Source organism: Salvelinus fontinalis, chromosome 30 (assembly GCF_029448725.1).
Source record: "Salvelinus fontinalis isolate EN_2023a chromosome 30, ASM2944872v1, whole genome shotgun sequence".
Taxonomy (NCBI): domain Eukaryota; kingdom Metazoa; phylum Chordata; class Actinopteri; order Salmoniformes; family Salmonidae; genus Salvelinus; species Salvelinus fontinalis.
The window spans coordinates 9,361,794-9,385,187 of NC_074694.1; the positions used below are offsets into that span (position 1 = coordinate 9,361,794).

Genomic DNA, 23,394 nt, shown 5'->3' on the forward strand with positions numbered 1-23,394 from the left:
CTCTACTTTCTATCCCAGTATTTCCCCTAATCTTGAGCTGGAAGCCTTGTTTAAACGGCACTTCACCCAGGTGGAGTTCTACCAGGGATCTGTTCTCAACCCACACGACCTGGCCAGAGTCAAGGTAACCGGCCTGTTTCAATGAATATGAACCTACCTGACTCATTCCTTACAGCTGCTAGCAGAGCAAACGGCCTCAACAGTGCATCTCCAACCAACTCTTCAAGAACTATACCAGGTCCTTATTGTATAAGTCAATTTGGTCACTCATACACTATGGTTACCTTTATGAAGAGTTACACTACAGTTACCTTTATAAAGAGTTACAAAATCGGTTACTTTTATGAAGAGTTACAAATCGGTTACTTTTATAACAGCCAGGTAAATCATTGAGATTGATAAAGGGTAAATAAATAGGATAAATACGACAAGAACATAGTACTTTGTTAGAAGTTAGAAATGAACGCTCTGTGACGTATGATAGCTACTGTTCTTAGCTCTGACTGAATGTAGTTGTGATCTCGTTGATTCTGCTGTGGTGTCTTCAGAGGGAGCACCAGGGTGGTTGGTATCTGTCTAATGTCCTGAGTCTCTCTGCTTCTCAGATGGCTCCCTATTCCCCTTACATTTGACCAGAGCCTTATGGCCCATTGGATGCCATTTGGGACTCAGAATCTGTCTGTATAGAGTCAGTTCTTAATCTAGTGTCTCTGTCATCCCTCAGATAGATTCAGGTCTTAATCTAGTCTCTCTGTCATCCCTCAGATAGATTCAGGTCTTAATCTAGTCTCTCTGTCATCACTCAGATAGATTCAGGTCTTAATCTAGTCTCTCTGTCATCCCTCAGATAGTCAGGTCTTATCTAGTCTCTCTGTCATCCCTCAGATAGATTCAGGTCTTATCTAGTCTCTCTGTCATCCCTCAGATAGATTCAGGTCTTAATCTAGTCTTTCTGTCATCCCTCAGATAGTCAGGTTTTATCTAGTCTCTCTGTCACCACTCAGATAGTCAGGTATTATCTAGTCTCTCTGTCATCCCTCAGATAGTCAGGTTTTATCTAGTCTCTCTGTCACCACTCAGATAGTCAGGTCTTATTTAGTCTCTCTGTCATCCCTCAGATAGATTCAGGTCTTAATCTAGTCTCTCTGTCATCCCTCAGATAGTCAGGTCTTATCTAGTCTCTCTGTCATCCCTCAGATGGTCAGGTCTTATCTAGTCTCTCTGTGATCCCTCAGATAGTCAGGTCTTAATCTAGTCACTCTGTCATCCCTCAGATAGTCAGGTCTTATCTAGTCTCTCTGTCATCCCTCAGATAGTCAGGTCTTATCTAGTCTCTCTGTCATCCCTCAGATAGATTCAGGTCTTATCTCTGTCATCCCTCAGATAGTCAGGTCTTATCTAGTCTCTCTGTCACCACTTAGATAGTCAGGTCTTATCTAGTCTCTCTGTCATCCCTCAGATAGTCAGGTCTTATCTAGTGTCTCTGTCATCCCTCAGATAGTCAGGTCTTATCTAGTCTCTCTGTCATCCCTCAGATAGTCAGGTCTTATCTAGTCTCTCTGTCATCCCTCAGATAGTCAGGTCTTATCTAGTCTCTCTGTCATCCATCAGATAGTCAGGTCTTATCTAGTCTCTCTGTCATCCCTCAGATAGTCAGGTCTTATCTAGTCTCTCTGTCATCCCTCAGATAGATTCAGGTCTTATCTAGTGTCTCTGTCATCCCTCAGATAGTCAGGTCTTATCTAGTCTCTCTGTCATCCCTCAGATAGTCAGGGCTTATCTAGTCTCTCTGTCATCCCTCAGATAGTCAGGTCTTATCTAGTCTCTCTGTCATCCCTCAGATAGATTCAGGTCTTAATCTAGTCTCTCTGTCATCCCTCAGATAGTCAGGTCTTATCTAGTCTCTCTGTCATCCCTAAGATAGTCAGGTCTTATCTAGTCTCTCTGTCATCCCTCAGATGGTCAGGTCTTATCTAGTCTCTCTGTGATCCCTCAGATAGTCAGGTCTTAATCTAGTCACTCTGTCATCCCTCAGATAGTCAGGTCTTATCTAGTCTCTCTGTCATCCCTCAGATAGTCAGGTCTTATCTAGTCTCTCTGTCACCACTCAGATAGTCAGGTCTTATCTAGTCTCTCTGTCATCCCTCAGATAGTCAGGTCTTATCTAGTCTCTCTGTCATCCCTCAGATAGTCAGGTCTTATCTAGTCTCTCTGTCATCCATCAGATAGTCAGGTCTTATCTAGTCTCTCTGTCATCCCTCAGATAGTCAGGTCTTATCTAGTCTCTCTGTCATCCCTCAGATAGATTCAGGTCTTATCTAGTGTCTCTGTCATCCCTCAGATAGTCAGGTCTTATCTAGTCTCTCTGTCATCCCTCAGATAGTCAGGGCTTATCTAGTCTCTCTGTCATCCCTCAGATAGTCAGGTCTTACCTAGTCTCTCTGTCATCCCTCAGATAGTCAGGTCTTATCTAGTCTCTCTGTCATCCCTCAGATAGTCAGGTCTTATCTCTCTGTCATCCCTCAGATAGATTCAGGTCTAATCTCTCTGTCATCCCTCAGATAGTCAGGTCTTATCTTATCTCTCTGTCATCCCTCAGATAGTCAGGTCTTATCTTATCTCTCTGTCATCCCTCAGATAGATTCAGGTTTTATCTTATCTCTCTGTCATCCCTCAGATAGTCAGGTCTTATCTCTCTGTCATCCCTCAGATAGTCAGGTCTTATCTTATCTCTCTGTCATCCCTCAGATAGTCAGGTCTTAATCTAGTCACTCTGTCATCCCTCAGATAGTCAGGTCTTATCTAGTCTCTCTGTCATCCCTCAGATAGTCAGGTCTTATCTAGTCTCTCTGTCATCCCTCAGATAGATTCAGGTCTTATCTCTGTCATCCCTCAGATAGTCAGGTCTTATCTAGTCTCTCTGTCACCACTTAGATAGTCAGGTCTTATCTAGTCTCTCTGTCATCCCTCAGATAGTCAGGTCTTATCTAGTGTCTCTGTCATCCCTCAGATAGTCAGGTCTTATCTAGTCTCTCTGTCATCCCTCAGATAGTCAGGTCTTATCTAGTCTCTCTGTCATCCCTCAGATAGTCAGGTCTTATCTAGTCTCTCTGTCATCCATCAGATAGTCAGGTCTTATCTAGTCTCTCTGTCATCCCTCAGATAGTCAGGTCTTATCTAGTCTCTCTGTCATCCCTCAGATAGATTCAGGTCTTATCTAGTGTCTCTGTCATCCCTCAGATAGTCAGGTCTTATCTAGTCTCTCTGTCATCCCTCAGATAGTCAGGGCTTATCTAGTCTCTCTGTCATCCCTCAGATAGTCAGGTCTTATCTAGTCTCTCTGTCATCCCTCAGATAGATTCAGGTCTTAATCTAGTCTCTCTGTCATCCCTCAGATAGTCAGGTCTTATCTAGTCTCTCTGTCATCCCTAAGATAGTCAGGTCTTATCTAGTCTCTCTGTCATCCCTCAGATGGTCAGGTCTTATCTAGTCTCTCTGTGATCCCTCAGATAGTCAGGTCTTAATCTAGTCACTCTGTCATCCCTCAGATAGTCAGGTCTTATCTAGTCTCTCTGTCATCCCTCAGATAGTCAGGTCTTATCTAGTCTCTCTGTCACCACTCAGATAGTCAGGTCTTATCTAGTCTCTCTGTCATCCCTCAGATAGTCAGGTCTTATCTAGTCTCTCTGTCATCCCTCAGATAGTCAGGTCTTATCTAGTCTCTCTGTCATCCATCAGATAGTCAGGTCTTATCTAGTCTCTCTGTCATCCCTCAGATAGTCAGGTCTTATCTAGTCTCTCTGTCATCCCTCAGATAGATTCAGGTCTTATCTAGTGTCTCTGTCATCCCTCAGATAGTCAGGTCTTATCTAGTCTCTCTGTCATCCCTCAGATAGTCAGGGCTTATCTAGTCTCTCTGTCATCCCTCAGATAGTCAGGTCTTACCTAGTCTCTCTGTCATCCCTCAGATAGTCAGGTCTTATCTAGTCTCTCTGTCATCCCTCAGATAGTCAGGTCTTATCTCTCTGTCATCCCTCAGATAGATTCAGGTCTAATCTCTCTGTCATCCCTCAGATAGTCAGGTCTTATCTTATCTCTCTGTCATCCCTCAGATAGTCAGGTCTTATCTTATCTCTCTGTCATCCCTCAGATAGATTCAGGTTTTATCTTATCTCTCTGTCATCCCTCAGATAGTCAGGTCTTATCTCTCTGTCATCCCTCAGATAGTCAGGTCTTATCTTATCTCTCTGTCATCCCTCAGATAGATAGTCAGGTCTTATCTCTCTGTCATCCCTCAGATAGAGTCAGCAGATGCCTGTTTGATCCTAGCTAATAAATACTGTGCAGACCCTGATGCTGAGGATGCTTCCAACATCATGAGGTACAGAGACAACTTTATCAACCTATTGTGTTGTACAAATATACATTGCAAAGAAATTGTTGATTTACAAAACATATTACATTTACTATCCTATTGAAACATGACTAGAGGAATACAATTATGCTTGAGAGCATGTGAATACAGTTGAAGTGGGAAGTTTACATACACCGTAGCCAAATACATTTAAACTCAGTTTTTCACAATTCCTGACATTTAATCCTAGTAAATATCTTAGGTCAGTTAGGATCGCCACTTTATTTTAAGAATGTGAAATGTCAGAATAATAGCAGAGAGTATTATTTATTTCAGCTTGTATTTCTTTCAGCACATTCCCAGTGGGTCAGATGTTTACATACTATCAATTAGTATTTGGTAGCATTGCCTTTAAATTGTTTACCTTGGGTCAAACGTTTCGGGTAGCCTTCCACAAGCTTTCCACAACAAGTTGGGTGAATTTTGGCCCATTTCTCCTGACAGAGCTGGTGTAACTGAGTCAGGTTTCTAGGCCTCCTTGCTCGCACACGCTTTTTCAGTTTTGCCCACACATTTTCTATAGGATTGAGTTCAGGGCTTTGTGATGGCCACTCCAATACCTTGACTTTGTTGTCCTTAAGCCATTTTGCCACAACTTTGGAAGTATGCTTGGAGTCATTGTCCATTTGGAAGACCCATTTGCGACCAAGCTTAAACTTCCTGACTGATGTTTTGAGATGTTGCTTCAATATATCCACGTAATTTTCCCTCCTCATGATGCCATCTATTTTGTGAAGTGCACCAGTCCCTCCTTCAGCAAAGCACCCCCACAACATGATGCTGCCACCCCTGTGCTTCACGGTTGGGATCGTGTTCTTCGGCTTGCAAGCCTCCCCCTTTTTCCTCCAAACATAACATGGTCATTATGGCCAAACAGTTCTATTTTTGTTTCATCAGACCAGAGGACATTTCTCCAGAAAGTACGATCTTTGTCCCTATGTGCAGTTGCAAACTGTAGTCTGGCTTTTTTTATGGCGGTTTTGGAGCAGTGGGTTCTTCCTTGCTAAGCGGCCTTTCAGGTTATGTTGACATTGGACTCATTTTACTATGGATATAGATACTTTTGAACCTGTTTCCTCCAGCATCTTCACAAGGTCCTTTGCTGTTGTTCTGGGATTGATTTTCACTGTCTCTCTACGAGACAGAATGCGTCTCCTTCCTGAGCTGTATGACGGCTGCAAGGTCCCATTGTGTTTATACTTGCATACTATTGTTTGTACAGATGAACGTCATACCTTTAGGTATTTGGAAATTGCTCCCAAGGATGAACCAGACTTGTGGAGGTCTACAATTTTTTTCTGAAGTCTTGGCTTATTTCTTTTGATTTTCCCATGATGTCAAGCAAAGAGGCACTGAGTTTGAAGGTAGTTCTTGAAATACATCCACAGGTACACCTCCAATTGACTCAAATAATGTCAATTAGCCTAACAGAAGCTTCTAAAGCCATGACATAATTTTCTGGAATTTTCTTAGCTGTTTAAAGGCACAGTCAACTTAGTTTATGTAAACTTCTGACCCACTGGAATCTATCTGTAAACAATTGTTGGAAAAATGACGTGTATCATGCACAAAGTAGATGTCCTAACCGACTTGCCAAAACTATAGTTTGTTAACAAGAAATTTGTGGAGTGGTTGAAAAACGAGTTTTAATGACTCCAACCTAAGTGTATGTAAATTTACGACTTCAGCTCTATGTATTCTCGAGTAATGCATTGATAATAGACAATGTACCAAAAAAGAATTGACTGTTATAACTGACTGCCATACAATATGCCAATGTCAACTCTCAAGTTCCCTAAGCAAGAAAACTGTGTTACTACCGAGTCCAAGATTCTGGCGACGGGTTCTTACATTGTTTCTTCTAACAATACCTCAGGGTGATATCCATCAAGAACTACCACCCGAAGATCAGAATCATTACCCAGATGTTGCAGTACCACAACAAGGTGTGTACAATACAACCCCTTCAGAGTGCTACTTATTACTTATACATCTTGATGTCATTCAACTCCAGCGGAGGCTGAGAACATCTCTACTGATGTTCTTCCAGCATCTCAGTTATATATTTTAGGGTTGTAAAATTCAGGTAACTTTCACAAAATTCCCAGGTTTTTCCAGATTCCCGGAATCAGAATGGATTGAGAGGACATTCGGAATCCTCCAACCAGGATTGCTACAAAACCTGGGAATTTTGGGACAATTACCAACATTTTGGAACCCTAATGTCTCTGCATCTTTCCTGCGTGTCCCCAGGCCCACCTGTTAAACATTCCCAGTTGGAACTGGAAGGAGGGTGACGATGCCATTTGCCTTGCTGAGCTGAAGCTGGGCTTCATCGCACAGAGCTGTCTGGCTCAGGGCCTCTCCACCATGCTGGCCAACCTCTTCTCCATGAGGTCCTTTATCAAGGTACATATTGGGGAGACCTAAACAGACTGTAATCCTTAGGTCGCTGGTTCAAATCCGTCTCGAATGACCAGGAAGAGCTGGAGATGATTCCACTTTTCCACAGGCTTTTGTACAGCATTGTTCTTCATCCTTTGGTCACACTTTGTCTGGAGGTGCCTGGGTCTTAGTGAAGACTAATGAAGGGAATTCTCAGATTATTCCATATTCTGCCTGTATTTGTAATTTCAGAATACTTGTTTTATATTTAAGATAACACCGTAGAAGTACCTACACTTACAGGGTTATTTGCTTTATGGTCACTTTGTTAACTTTTTGTGCGAGTGAAATAAAATATGTTCTTAATAACATACTGTACCTTTGCAAGCCATTTTTTATCCGTTATTGTTTCAGATTGAAGAGGACACGTGGCAGAAGTATTACCTGGAAGGAGTAGCCAATGAAATGTATACTGAGTACCTGTCTAGTGCCTTTGTGGGCTTATCCTTCCCCACCATTTGTGAGTAAGTATGACCCTGTTTTCTGAAGTACCTACTATATCAATTATATTCAATCACCATCACTCACCTTTCTCTTTCTTTCTCTCAATACCACTGTCTGTCTCTCTCTCTCTCCATCGTTCCCTCTCGACATTCCTCTCTCTCTCTCTCTCTTTCTCTCTCTTTCTCTCGTCATCGTTCGCTCTCGACATTTCTCTTTCTCGCTCTCTCTCTCTCTCTTTCTCTCGTCATCGTTCGCTCTCGACATTTCTCTCTCTCTCTCTCGCTCTCTCTCTCTTTCTCTCGTCATCGTTCACTCTCGACATTTCTCTCTCTCTCTCTCTCGTCATCGTTCGCTCTCGACATTTCTCTCTCTCTCTCTCTCTCTCTCTCTCTCTCTCTCTCACTCTCACTCTCACTCTCGCTCTCTCACTCTCTCTCTCTCTTTCTCTCGTCATCGTTCACTCTCGGCAGTTCTCTCTCTCTGACTCTCACTCTCACTCACTCTCACTCTCACTCTCACTCTCACTCTCACTCACACTCTCTCTGTCTCTCTGTCCCATTGATTGTTTAATAGTATTGATGTTTTTGAATGCTCCTCTCCAGACTCTGCTATGTGAAGCTAAAGCTGCTACTGATCGCTATCGAGTACAAGTCTGATATACGGGAAAGCAGGTACAGTTCAAATCAAATGTATTTATAAAGCCCTTTTTACATCAGCTGATGTCATAAAGTCCTATACAGAAACCCAGCCTAAAACCCCAAACAGCAAGCATTGCATATGTAGAAGCACGGTGGCTAGGAAAAACTCCCTAGAAAGGCAGGAACATAGGAAGAAACCTAGAGAGTCCAGATCGTTCTTCAAGATGTTCAAAAGTTTATAGATGATCACAGTGGTTGTAGAGGGTGCAACAGGTCAGCACCTCAGGAGTAAATGTCATTTGGCTTTTCATAGCTGAGCATTCAGAGGTCGAGACACTCCTACTTGTGTATTATACATTGCCAATTGTACATCTTGATGTTTGTCAGTTATTGTATTGTAAAAAATAATGTTGAACAAGTCACATGCAGCCCTATACAGGTTATCCATTTGCCAAGTGTTAACATTTGAGAATTATGACAGAATGTTTCTGTCATAATGTCACAATGCTGCTACTCTCTTTCCAACAAGCCACAGCCATGCATGACACATACAGTGCCTTGCAAAAGTATTCAGACCCCTTGGATTCACATTTTATTGTGTTACAAAGTGGTATTAAAATGTATTTAATTGTCATTCTTTTGGTGAACGATCTTCACATCATACTCTGCAACTTCTTCAAGCTCTGTCAAGATGTTGGGGATCATGGCTAGACAGCAATTTTCAAGTCTTGCAATACATTTAAATCAAGCAGATTTAAGTCAAAACTGTAACTGCCACTCAGGAATATTCACTGTCTTCTTGGTAAGCAACTCCAGTGTAGATTTGGCCTTGTGTTGTAGGTTATTGTCCTGCTGAAAGGGGAAATCCTCTCCCAGTGACTGGTATAAAGCAGAGCGATGGGACAAGGACATCCCGGCCAGCCAAACCCAGACGACGCTGGGCCAATTGTGCGCCGCCTCGTGGGTTTTCATCTAGGATTTTGCCTGTGCTTAGCTCCATCCCGTTTCTTTTTATCCTGAAAAACTCCCCAGTATTGCCGATGTCAAGCATACCCATACCATGATGCAGCCACCACCAGGCTTGAACATAAGGAGGCAGTTACACAGCGATGTGTAGTTGTTGTTTTTCAGTACTTTTACAGTCTTGTCTCATCGTTGCAACTCCCGTACGGACTCGGGAGAGGCTAATGTCTTGTCTCATCGTTGCAACTCCCGTACGGACTCGGGAGAGGCTAAGGTCTTGTCTCATCGTTGCAACTCCCGTACGGACTCGGGAGAGGCTAAGGTCTTGTCTCATCGTTGCAACTCCCGTACGGACTCGGGAGAGGCTAAGGTCTTGTCTCATCGTTGCAACTCCCGTACGGACTCGGGAGAGGCGAAGGTCTTGTCTCATCGTTGCAACTCCCGTACGGACTCGGGAGAGGCGAAGGTCAAGAGCCACTGCTCTTGACACACTGCTCGCTTAACCCGGAAGCCAGCCGCACCAATGTGTTGGAGGAAATACTATCCAACTGGCGACCGTGTCAGCGTGCATGCGCCCGGCAGGAGTCGCTAGAGAGCGATGGGACAAGGACATCCCGGCCAGCCAAACCCAGACGACGCTGGGCACATTGTGCGCCGCCTCATGGGTCTCCCGGTCACGGCCGGCTGCAACACAGCCCGGGATCGAACCCGCATCTGTAGTAACGCCTCTAGCACTACGATGACCGCTGCACCACTCGGGAGGCCCCTATGTTGGAATGGCCCCAAATTTAAGGCTTTGTATTTAGGCCAAAAAGGTGTATTCCTTTGCCGTGATTTTTGTTGTTGTTGCAGTATTACTTTAGTACCTTGTTGCATACAAGATGCATGTTTTGGAATATTTTTATTCTGTATATTTGTATTCTTCTTTTCACTCTGTCATTTAGGTCATTATTGTGGAGTCACTACAATGTTGTTGATCCATCCTCAGTTTTCTCTCATCACAGCCATTGAACTCTGTAACTGTTTTAAAATCACCAATGGCCTCATGGTGACGTCCCTGAGCAGTTTCCTTCCTGTCCTGCAGCTCAGTTCAGAAAGGCGACTGCATCTTTGATGTGTCTGGGTGGTTTAAACATCATCCACAACATGATTATTAACTTGACCATGCTTAAAGAGATATTCAATGTCTGATTGGTTATTGTTACCCATCTACCAATCACTGCCCTTCTTTATGAGGCGTTCGAAAGCTCCCTGGTATTTGTGGTTGAATCTGTTCTTCAATTCAATACAATGAAATTCAATACTTGACTGAGGGACAGGGCCCTTACAGATGTAGGGTTAGTCATTCATAAATCATGTCTACCCCTATTATTTAAAACAGAGTCAATCCCCAACACAAAACAAGCCACCTATAGATGATTCTCAATCAGGGACAACGATTGACAGCTGCCTCTGATTGAGAACCATATTAGGCTGGTCACAGAAACAGACGAACTAGACACACAACATAGAATTCCCACCCAGCTCACGTCCTGACCAACACTAAACAAGCAAAACACATAAGAACTCTGGTCAGGACGTTACAGTCCATGTAACATATTATGTGATTTGTCACAGTTCTGGGGTGACCAGGCTAGTATACAGATATGGTTGTGCTCAAACTGATCTGGGGTGACCAGGCTAGTATACAGGTATGGTTGTGCTCAAACTGATCTGGGGTGACCAGGCTAGTATACAGGTATGGTTGTGCTCAAACTGGTCTGGGGTGACCAGGCTAGTATACAGGTATGGTTGTGCTCAAACTGATCTGGGGTGACCAGGCTAGTATACAGGTATGGTTGTGCTCAAACTGATCTGGGGTGACCAGGCTAGTATACAGGTATGGTTGTGCTCAAACTGGTCTGGGGTGACCAGGCTAGTATACAGGTATGGTTGTGCTCAAACTGATCTGGGGTGACCAGGCTAGTATACAGGTATGGTTGTGCTCAAACTGGTCTGGGGTGACCAGGCTAGTATACAGGTATGGTTGTGCTCAAACTGGTCTGGGGTGACCAGGCTAGTATACAGGTATGGTTGTGCTCAAACTGGTCTGGGGTGACCAGGCTAGTATACAGGTATGGTTGTGCTCAAACTGGTCTGGGGTGACCAGGCTAGTATACAGGTATGGTTGTGCTCAAACTGGTCTGGGGTGACCAGGCTAGTATACAGGTATGGTTGTGCTCAAACTGATCTGGGGTGACCAGGCTAGTATACAGGTATGGTTGTGCTCAAACTGGTCTGGGGTGACCAGGCTAGTATACAGGTATGGTTGTGCTCAAACTGGTCTGGGGTGACCAGGCTAGTATACAGGTATGGTTGTGCTCAAACTGGTCTGGGGTGACCAGGCTAGTATACAGGTATGGTTGTGCTCAAACTGGTCTGGGGTGACCAGGCTAGTATACAGGTATGGTTGTGCTCAAACTGGTCTGGGGTGACCAGGCTAGTATACAGGTATGGTTGTGCTCAAACTGGTCTGGGGTGACCAGGCTAGTATACAGGTATGGTTGTGCTCAAACTGATCTGGGGTGACCAGGCTAGTATACAGGTATGGTTGTGCTCAAACTGGTCTGGGGTGACCAGTACCTAAGCTCTAATGTTGTTCTCTCTAAGAAACCTAACCTTACCTGAATGTTCATTCTCATCCTTGACAGATGGAGGTTCTATGTATTATTCATAATCAATCATTACATCATTACAAATTCCCATTGGATGATGCGGTCAATTTCATAATAGCGGTGACAACATTTGTTTTACAGTGATTCTCATGAGCTACGTTACAGTCACCAACCTCTGTTTGTCCACACCACATAGTGGTCTTGTCTAAGTGTGTACCATTCCTCGTCATTAGAGCATTAGGATACTAACTATCTGTAACAGAATGATTCTCCTCATTGACGACTATTTTTGTTTGTATTTACAACAGCACTCTCATCAACCCTGGGAACCATGTGAAGATGCAGGAAGGAACCTTGGGGTTCTTTATCGCCAGCGATGCCAAAGAAGTTAAGAGGTAGGTACTTGTGCCTTCGGGAAGTATTCAGACCCCTTGACTTTTTCCACATTTTGTTACATTACAGCCTTATTCTCAAATTGATTAAATCAAAAATGTCCTCAGCAATCGATATGCAATACCCCATAATGACATCACAATACCCCATAATGACATCACAATACCCCATAATGACATCACAATACCCCATAATGACAACGTGAAAACAGGATTTTAGATTTGTTTGCAAATGTATCAAAAAATGTACATAAGTATTCATAGCTTTGCTATGAGCTCAGGTGCTTCCTGTTTCCATTGATCATCCTTGAGTTGTTTCTAACTTGATTGGGGTCCGCCTGCGTTAAATTCAATTGATTGGACATGATTTGGAAAGGCACACATTTACATTTACATTTAAGTCATTTAGCAGACGCTCTTATCCAGAGCGACTTACAAGTACATACATTCATACTTTTTTTTGTACTGGTCCCCCGTGGGAATCAAACCCACAACCCTGGCGTTGCAAGCACCATGCTCTACCAACTGAGCCACACGGGAGCCAATAGGACAACGACCCTAAGCACACGCCAAGACAACGCAGGAGTGGCTTCAGGACAAGTCTCTGAATGTCCACACACACACCTGTCTATATAAGGTCCCACAGTTGACAGTGCATGTCAGAGAAAAACCAAGCCATGAGGTCGAAGGAATTGTCCGTAGAGCTCCGAGACAGGATTGTGTCGAGGCACAGATCTGGGGAAGGGTACCAAAACATTTCTGAAGCATTGAAGGTCCACAAGAACCCAGTGACCTCCATCATTATTAAATGGAAGAAGTTTGGAACCACCAAGACTCTTCCTAGAGCTGTCTGTCTGGCCAATCTGAGCAATCGGGGGAGAAGGGCCTTGGTCAGGGAGGTGACCAAGAACCCGATGGTCATTCTGACAGAGCTCTAGAGTTCCTCTGTGGAGATGGGAGGACCTTCCAGAAGGACTCCACCAATCAGGCCTTTATGGTAGAGTGGCCAGAAGGAAGCCACTTCTCAGTAAAAGGCACATGACAGCCCGCTTAGAGTTTGCCAAAAGGCACCTAAAGGACTCTCAGACCATGAGAAACACGATTCTCTGGTCTGATGAAACCAAGATTGAACTCTTTGGCCTGAATGCCAAGTGTCACGTCTGGAGGAAACCTGGCGCCATCCCTATGGTGAAGCTTGGTGGTGGCAGGATCATGCTGTAGGGACATTTTTCAGTGGCAAGGAGACTAGTCCGGATTGAGGGAAAGATGAACGGAGCAAAGTACAGAGAGATCCTTGATGAAAACCTGCTCCAGAGCGCTCAGGACCTCAGACTGGGGCGAAGGTTCACCTTCCAATAGGACAACGACCCTAAGCACACAGCCAAGACAACGCAGGAGTGGCTTCAGGACAAGTCTCTGAATGTCCTTGAGTGGCCCAGCCAGAGCCCGGACTTGAATCCAATCGAAGGTCTCTGGAGAGACCTGAAAATAGCTGTGCAGCAAAGTTCCCATCCAACCTGACAGAGCTTGAGAGGATCTGCAGAGAAGAATGGGAAAAACTCTCCAAATACAGGTGTGCCAAGCTTGTAGTGTCATACCCAAGAAGACTTGAGGCTCTGAATACTTATGTAAATGTGATATACATATATTTTTTTACACATATCAAACATTTCTAAAAACCTATTTCGCTTTGTCATTATGGGGTATTGTGTGTAGATTGATAAGTGAAAAAACTATTTAATCAATTTTAGAATAAGGTTGTAACGTAACAAAATGTGGAAAAAGTCAAAGGGTCTGAATACTTTCCCGAATGCTCTGTATGTGAAAGTATTTAATTGTTCTCTGTAGAAAAGACTCAGAAAGCCTCCAAATAGAGTTTGACATCAAATTATGTTAAATTAGTCTTGGACTGATGGTTGGATACTAAAATATGTCTGGGGTGTTTTCATAGGGCACTTTTCTACTGCAAAGCTTGCCACGATGACATCACAGATCCCAAAAGGATAAAGAAATGTGGATGCAAGCGATGTAAGTTCTGTTCTTTAAAAACAATATTTATTGAGTGTTTTAATGCACGATATGTTAACACAGTGTGTACTATACATGTACTATACGTGTACTGTACGTTACTATATGTGTACTATGCATGTACTCTGCAATAGTATATGTGTACTATACCATACTGTACATATAATATGCTATACATGTACTATACTATATTGTACTATATGTGTACTATACTATACTATATGTGCACTCTACAATACTATATGTTTACTATACTAACTGTATACTATACTATAAGTGTGCTATACTATACCTGTACTCTACAATACTATATGTGTACTATACTAAATGTATACTATGCAATATGTGTGCTACACTATACTATAGTTGTATTATACTATGCATATACTATACTATATGTGTACTCTACTATATGTGTACTATACTATATGTGTACTATACTATATGTGTACTATACTATGTGTATACTATATTATAGATGAGTGTTGACAGGAATTAGTTTACAGTCTAGGTTTAAGCAGAGCTAACATTAGCATAAACATTGTAGTGTCGTTGTCTGTGTCCCAAATGGAGCCATATTCCCTTTACAGTGCACTACCTTGGGGCATCGGTCAAAAGACGTGTAGTATATAGGGAAAAGAGGGTGTCATTAGGGACCCTTTCATAGCCACTTAACCAGTTAAGTCCTTTATTAGCAATTGACAGGATAAAACCAGTTAACCTCTGCATCTGGAAAAGCCGTAGGATTACTTTAAAGGGGCAAATCTGCAGTTCTTATATCCATTTTTAGATTAAGATTCAAATTCATGATAAATAGACCCGTTGATTCTTGAAGAATATAACTTATAGATAGATGTCACATGAGCTTAGTTCAACTGACGTACCCCATCAGAAACTAAAATATAAAACTTGTTTTATTCCTTTGTTTGTAAATAATGTAAATATTTATAGCCTCAAAATATCATTATAACGATCATGTAGATATCACGGATGGTCAGTCCTTGTATCCATAGCTTTGTTCAGTAGTTACATTTCTCCAGCCGTATCCATCAACTGGTTACCAAACCTGTGGCAGGGTGGGCCACTTTGTTATTGTTCGAACTGCAGAATGCCCCTTTTAAACAAGCAGTGAGTGCACAAATAACTGTCTACAGAAAATACATTTTCCATCTATGTTCCAAGGCTGGGTTTCAAATGGGCCCACATGGTCCTGGTCATAAGTAGTGCACTATATAAACCATAGGGAACCATTTGGAACGTAGTACACTTATTCATATTTAATGTAGCAGTGAATGTGATGTTCTGATTTAAGAGCAAGAGGATAAAGCAGCATATACCCTGGTCCCAGTTCTGTCATGTTTTGGCATGACAATGATTATAGGAGTTGGCAAAACAGTACAAACAGATCTGGGACCAGTCTCAACTGCATCGAAAAAACAGTTTTCATCTGTCTAACGTCTGTGTTACGTTTCTCCTTTGGTGATTTCAAACAGGCTTATTCAACGGTGTGCCTAGACTGGAGACGCTTGTCTTGTCTTTATATGTTATGTCCATACCTATTGACCCTAACTCTTGATGTGTTCTCTTCCTGCTGCCTTGGAACATTAAACCATGTATTAACGGTTCACTTATAGTGATCTATTGTGAGTGATATGAGTACCCTACCGTTCCCTTCCGTAGTACAGTCTACTGCCTTGAATTAGATCTGTTATTGTTGAAATTACTGTCCATGTCGCATGTGGCGAAGGTCAATACTGCTGCCTGCCTCCGTGCTTCATATATCATGTGGCGAAGGTCAATACTGCTGCCTGCCTGCCTCCGTTCTTCATATATCATGTGGCGAAGGTCAATACTGCTGCATGCCTGCGTCCTTTCTTCATATATTATGTGGCGAAGGTCAATACTGCTGCCTGCCTGCGTCCTTTCTTCATATATCATGTGGCGAAGGTCAATACTGCTGCCTGCCTGCCTCCTTTCTTCATATATTATGTGGCGAAGGTCAATACTGCTGCATGCCTGCGTCCTTTTGTCATATATTATGTGGCGAAGGTCAATACTGCTGCCTGCCTGCCTCCTTTCTTCATATATCATGTGGCGAAGGTCAATACTGCTGCCTGCCTGCCTCCTTTCTTCATATATTATGTGGCGAAGGTCAATACTGCTGCCTGCCTGCGTCCTTTTGTCATATATCATGTGGCGAAGGTCAATACTGCTGCCTGCCTGCCTCCTTTCTTCATATATTATGTGGCGAAGGTCAATACTGCTGCATGCCTGCGTCCTTTTGTCATATATTATGTGGCGAAGGTCAATACTGCTGCCTGCCTGCCTCCGTTCTTCATATATTATGTGGCGAAGGTCAATACTGCTGCCTGCCTGCCTCCGTTCTTTATATATTATGTGACGAAGGTCAATACTGCTGCCTGCCTCCGTTCTTCATATATCATGTGGCGAAGGTCAATAATGCTGCCTGCCTCCTTTCTTCATATATCATGTGGCGAAGGTCAATACTGCTGCCTGCCTCCGTTCTTCATATATCATGTGGCGAAGGTCAATAATGCTGCCTGCCTGCCTCCTTTCTTCATATGTCATGTGGCGAAGGTCAATACTGCTGCCTGCCTGCGTCCTTTCTTCATATATCATGTGGCGAAGGTCAATACTGCTGCCTGCCTGCGTCCGTTCTTCATATATCATGTGGCGAAGGTCAATACTGCTGCCTGCCTCCGTGCTTCATATATCATGTGGCGAAGGTCAATACTGCTGCCTGCGTCCGTTCTTCATATATCATGTGGCGAAGGTCAATACTGCTACCTGCATGCGTTCTTCATTCATATCCCATTTGCACGCTTTACTCTCTGGTCAAGGAGAACATTGAACGCAATCAAAGAACTAAGATAGAATGTACCACCCATATCTCTGGACTCAATTCCACTTGAAACAGTAACAGATGTCCTCCTAACACTTCAACAATCTGGATGAGGTTAGAATGAGTCAATGGTTAGAACTCAGAAATGCTCAAACTAAATCAACAGATACTGTGAAAGCAGCAAACATTATTGGATATTGAATATTGGATATTGACTAGGTTATTGGCCTTCATACAACGTCCTGAATGGTGATTGGTTAAAACCACATTCCAGCCGGTGTCTATTCCACAAATGACCACCGGCTAAATCTATGACGTTAAAAGTGTGAGTGAGAACATTTTCTATGCCATCGCGCCTCACTAGCCCGTTTTTACGGATGTATCCAAATAAACGTCACTAGAAAACAGCTTAAACAAATGCAGCTACTTTGCTGTAGTGAGTGATCTTTGCTGCAGAGAGTGATCTTTGCTGCAGAGAGTGATCTTTGCTGCAGAGAGTAATCTTTGCTGCAGTGAGTGATCTTTGCTGCAGTGAGTGATATTTGGACTTTGGTCAAGTGATTGTGATAGATAGGCACACTTTTACTTTATGAATCCCAAAAAAGTGAGGACTACTTTACATACAGCACTTTGAGTCAAACCCGTCCCATTGCAGCCAGGAGACCGGTGCCCAGTCCCACGCTCTTACATGTGTACTGTACTGTATGTGGCTAAACATCTCATCCTGCGGCTACATCATGTCAACTTCTCTGTGGACGGATGTCAACACGAGATAGATATACCTAGCATCATTGGCTTCAGTGTAACATTGACATTTCACAGTGCAGCTTTGCTTGGGTTACTAAATGCTTACAGAGCATGTTCATCACATAACCAGCTAAATGTTTTATTTAAACATTTACATGCTGACCACACTGCCCGCGTCAAGTGCATGAGCGTTGCAGAAATAAATATACACATACGTGTTATTCAATCATTGCACCCACACTGCTTGTGCGCGTCAACGAGCGTCTGTGTAGCCAGGCGCTAAAATAGTCCCTCCTCTCCCATCTCCTCATTGGTTTTTAGGAGCATATACCCACGTGGGTGATTGAAAGATGAACTGAGGTCCACAGTCCATTTGGTGGTGGTAATGCACCTTAAAGTTGGTTGCCAACCGCCATATAAAGTCCACAGAAGAAGAAGAAGCCTGAAGGAGGAGAGATTACTAGAAACTAATTAGATTCATCCTTTTATCTGTGGATTAATTGTCGGAGTAGAGGACCTTGTGCATTTCAGCTAAAATAACAACCCAAAGTTTATATCCCAGGACAAATTATCTAGCAACAGCAAGCTAGCAAGCTAAATTGAAAATAAATGTTTAATGCTTTTCAACCTGTCCCAAAATGAATACAGTTGGTTCCGAGTTGGTTTTGATATTTCAACCTGCGTGTCCTGATGGCGTCTGGTGTGGGGGGACAAAATGAACCTGCGTGTCCTGATGGCGTCTGGTGTGGGGGGACAAAATCAACCTGCGTGTCCTGATCGCGTCTGGTGTGGGGGGACAAAATCAACCTGCGTGTCCTGATTGCGTCTGGTGTGGGGGGACAAAATCAACCTGCGTGTCCTGATTGCGTCTGGTGTGGGGGGACAAAATCAACCTGCGTGTCCTGATGGCGTCTGGTGTGGGGGGGGACAAAATCAACATGTGCTCGATGGCGCAGATGGACGTACGCGCACGAGCAGTCTGGTCAGCAGGCTGCATATTACCATGTGATATAACTGTGGTGTAACTCTGATATTATACCATGTGATATAACTGTGGTGTAACTCTGATATTATACTATGTGATATAACTGTGGTGTAACTGGGATACGGTGGATCAGTACTAGAGGTATGATGCAGAGTAACCCAGTCACTCACCTATTAGACGGGTACAGTAACCCAGTCACTCACCTATTAGACGGGTACAGTAACCCAGTCACTCACCTATCAGATGGGTACAGTAACCCAGTCACTCACCTTTTAGATGGGTACATTAACCCAGTCACTCACCCATCAGATGGGTACAGTAACCCAGTTACTCACCTATTAGATGGGTACAGTAACCCAATCACTCACCCATCAGATGGGTACAGTAACCCAGTCACTCACCTATTAGATGGGTACAGTAACCCAGTCACTCACCCATCAGATGGGTACAGTAACCCAGTCACTCACCTATTAGATGGGTACAGTAACCCAGTCACTCACCTATTAGATGGGTACATTAACCCAGTCACTCACCTATTAGATGGGTACAGTAACCCAGTCACTCACCCATCAGACAGGTACAGTAACCCAGTCACTCACCTATCAGATGGGTACAGTAACCCAGTCACTCACCTATTAGACGGGTACAGTAACCCAGTCACTCACCCATCAGACAGGTACAGTAACCCAGTCACTCACCTATCAGATGGGTACAGTAACCCAGTCACTCACCCATCAGACAGGTACAGTAACCCAGTCACTCACCTATCAGATGGGTACAGTAACCCAGTCTTTCTCCCATCAGATGTGTACAGTAACCCAGTCACTCATCCATCAGATGGGTACAGTAACCCAGTCACTCACCCATCAGATGGGTACAGTAACCCAGTCACTCCCCTATCGGATGTGTACATTAACCCAATCACTCACCTATTAGATGGGTACATTAACCCAGTCACTCACCTTTTAGATGGGTACATTAACCCAGTCACTCCCCTATCGGATGTGTACATTAACCCAGTCACTCACCTATTAGATGGGTACATTAACCCAGTCACTCACCTTTTAGATGGGTACATTAACCCAGTCACTCACCTATCAGATGGGTGCATTAACCCAGTCACTATCAGATGGGTACATTAACCCAGTCACTCACCTATCAGATGGGTGCATTAACCCAGTCACTATCAGATGGGTACATTAACCCAGTCTCTCACCTATCAGATGGGTACATTAACCCAGTCTCTCACCTATCAGATGGGTACATTAACCCAGTCACTCACCTATCAGATGGGTACATTAACCCAGTCACTATCAGATGGGTACATTAACCCAGTCACTATCAGATGGGTACATTAACCCAGTCTCTCACCCATCAGATGGGTACATTAACCCAGTCTCTCACCCATCAGATGGGTACAGTAACCCAGTCTCTCACCCATCAGATGTGTACAGTAACCCAGTCACTCACCTATCAGATGGGTGCATTAACCCAGTCACTCACCTATCAGATGGGTGCATTAACCCAGTCACTCATCCATCAGATGGGTACAGTAACCCAGTCACTCACCTATCTGATGGGTACAGTAACCCAGTCACTCACCTATCAGATGGGTACAGTAACCCAGTCACTCACCTATCAGATGGGTACATTAACCCAGTCTCTCACCCATCAGATGGGTACATTAACCCAGTCACTATCAGATGGGTACATTAACCCAGTCACTATCAGATGGGTACATTAACCCAGTCACTATCAGATGGGTAAAGTAACCCAGTCACTATCAGATGGGTACATTAACCCAGTCACTATCAGATGGGTACATTAACCCAGTCACTATCAGATGGGTAAAGTAACCCAGTCATTCACATATCGTATCAGATACAGGGTACAGTCAAGCAGTGTTCCTGACGGTCTATTTAACCTGCTGAGGACATATATCATCCTTAACTCCTCCCCCTTTTACCCCCCCCCACCCCCCCCCCCCCACACACACACACACAGTCACCTTGACCCTTTGATATTGACGTCCTCTAGTCTCAGACGACAGCTCTACTGACTGAAGCTCCTCCTTTCGTGTGCATAGGAACACAAGTTTAGCATCAGGGAATATTTTCAAACTAAAGCGTCCGTCGGGATTCAGCTACGTTGGTCAGTCTCAGATTGTAGAATAGAAGTTGCACTCGTCAGTGACGTGGTAGTTAGGGTCTGACTCGGCACCTGTTCCTTTGTGTTAGCGCCCCTTCCATGTCCCCCTAGGTGATCCCCTCCCAAGTCTCCCCCCCCCCCCCCCTCACTAGGTTACAGGATAACCTTGCCTTGCCATTAACCCGCTGCCTTTCCTCCCCTTCCTCTCATCCTTCCATCTCTCCAACCGCCCAACCGTCCCATGACCGTAGCCAAGATGTCCGTCTACAAGAGAATGACGCTGGCATGTTGTTTTGATTGCGGCCGTTCAGAGCGTGACTGCTCTCGCATGTCAGCCAATGTGCATCACCATAGTAACGCGAAGGACACCCTTCAACAGCGTGGCTTCCCTCTCTCTCCTGTCTCTCTTAATGATCGCTCGACCACTTTACGTGCCTGTAAGTTGTCAACGTGACACACACAGCGTGTGTCACCCATGTGTGTGTGTGTGTGTGTGTGTGTGTGTGTGTGTGTGTGTGTGTGTGTGTGTGTGTGTGTGTGTGTGTGTGTGTGCATGACCATGCAGTACAAAGTCTTTTTGGTTTGTGTGTTTTCTGTGTCGTTTAGAATGCATTAATAGTCTACATTATGTGAGTTTTGTTTAGCGACTGCCGTGATTGTTGATGTTGTCGATTGATGTTGGAGATGAAGTGTTAATGATGACGTTGGTTATCTTGTCGTGTCTTTGTCCTGCTACTAGTTGTCTTCTAGAGCATGCTATGTTAGTCTGGAATGTGTTTTAATGCTGTTTTGGTTATCCTTTAGTAAGTGACACATTATTTATCGTTTTATAGTTGGTTATTTAGTTGGTTTAAGGTACGTCTCTTATATTAGAAGAAATACTGTTTATTGACCAAATTCTATATTTCTGCTAATGTTACAGTGTTTTGTTAGTGGACAAAATACCAATTCTGCTTGGCTTTATTATTTGTAATGTTTATAATCTAATATTATTGTTGTAGGGTTTCATACTACTGTAGCCTATATGTTACCAACCGTAGGACGTTTACATTTGTTTACTAGTGACCTGGATCACGCTCACTCAATTACAGTAGATGCTTTCAGATTCAAGGGGCTGTAAGACAACACAATTTGCCAAGAAACAAGTCCCTACAGACAGAAATACAGACATGGAGCCGAGGGGGGGCTCTAGTCTCCGATAACTAAAGCGTTTTATATCTCTCTGAGTGTGTCAGAGCATGACGTCATCGACCCACACTAGTGTATTTTGTGTAGCATGGGAAGAACAGAATATGCAATGTGTTCTTACATGTTACTTTGAAATATAAAGTCAGTCCACATTTGTTATAAATAAGCAAACTTTATTTATTTTAAAATCAAAAGCAGATCTGCAGCACATAGTCTAGTCTCTGGGGCTGTCCTCTCCCGCCGAGCCGCAGCATGCCTTCCAGACAGGGCTGTTGTGGATGTGACTAGCTGACTTGCCGTAGTCTGGCTGCATGGCTAAGTTATCAGAGAATGCTCTAGAGTCGCTGTCTACACGGCGTGCGGAACGCTGAGAGCGGGGCCTCATGCGGGTTGACATGAAAATTATGTTTGCATTTTCATTTTGGGAGTGTTACCAGTTGTCATGAAACTCAGGGTGACAGTTCCTAACCCCTAGGCCGCCCAGAGCCCCCTCCCTCCTCCCACTCTCTCGCTCACTCTCATTCCATCTCTCTCTCCATTTCTCTCTCTCTCTCGCTCTATCTCTCCCCCATCTCTCTCTCGCTCTTCTTCGGGTGGCAGGTAGCCTAGCGGTTAAGCGCGTTGGGCCAGTAACCAAAAGGTTGCTGGTTAGACTCCCCGAGGCGGCCAGGTGAAAAAATCTTCCATTCCTCCCTGGAGCAATGCAGTTAACCGTCAACAACTGCTCCTTGGGTGCTGTGGACGTCGATTAAGGCAGTCCCCCCCCACACCACTCTGATTCAGAGGGGTTAAATGTGGAAGACACTTTTCGGGTTCACTGCATTCAGAACTGACTAGGTGTCCCTCTTTTCATTCTCTTGTTGTGGGACAGATGCCTGTTAGTTCTGTGCCGGCCAATCGCAGGCGACAGATGCCAGGACCAGCATACTCCCTGGTTGAACATGTCCTCTCACTGTCCTGCCATTAGCTAAAAAAACTGACCTTTATGTGGTACTCTACAGGGGTCCAGTAGGTAAGGTATTGTTGAACATGTTGGACTCTACAGGGGTCCAGTAGGTAAGGTATTGTTGAACATGTTGGACTCTACAGGGGTCCAATAGGTAAGGTATTGTTGAACATGTTGGACTCTACAGGGGTCCAGTAGGAAAGGTATTGTTGAACATGTTGGACTCTACAGGGGTCCAGTAGGTAAGGTATTGTTGAACTCTACAGGGGTCCAATAGGTAAGGTATTGTTGAACATGTTGGACTCTACAGGGGTCCAATAGGTAAGGTATTGTTGAACATGTTGGACTCTACAGGGGTCCAATAGGTAAGGTATTGTTGAACATGTTGGACTCTACAGGGGTCCAATAGGTAAGGTATTGTTGAACATGTTGGACTCTACAGGGGTCCAATAGGTAAGGTATTGTTGAACATGTTGGACTCTACAGGGGTCCGGTAGGAAAGGTATTGTTGAACATGTTGGACTCTACAGGGGTCCAGT

The 23,394-nt window shown here is 43.9% G+C and overlaps 1 protein-coding gene across 10 annotated transcripts in view; it reads left to right on the top strand.

Annotated features, from left to right (window-relative positions):
* LOC129828606 (calcium-activated potassium channel subunit alpha-1-like) overlaps positions 1-23,394 on the top strand; it is a 239,478-nt gene that overhangs the window by 169,104 nt on the left and 46,980 nt on the right. For all 10 annotated transcript variants that reach the window (XR_008755259.1, XM_055889670.1, XM_055889671.1 and 7 more), the window contains exons 11-18: positions 19-124; positions 4,299-4,381; positions 6,291-6,360; positions 6,668-6,823; positions 7,214-7,323; positions 7,906-7,974; positions 11,867-11,953; positions 13,902-13,978. Coding sequence is in view for 9 of the 10 variants with exons in the window: in XM_055889670.1 (XP_055745645.1) it covers positions 19-124; positions 4,299-4,381; positions 6,291-6,360; positions 6,668-6,823; positions 7,214-7,323; positions 7,906-7,974; positions 11,867-11,953; positions 13,902-13,978 (758 nt within the window). In the remaining variant the exon portion in view is untranslated. The remainder of the gene's footprint in view (positions 1-18; positions 125-4,298; positions 4,382-6,290; positions 6,361-6,667; positions 6,824-7,213; positions 7,324-7,905; positions 7,975-11,866; positions 11,954-13,901; positions 13,979-23,394) is intronic.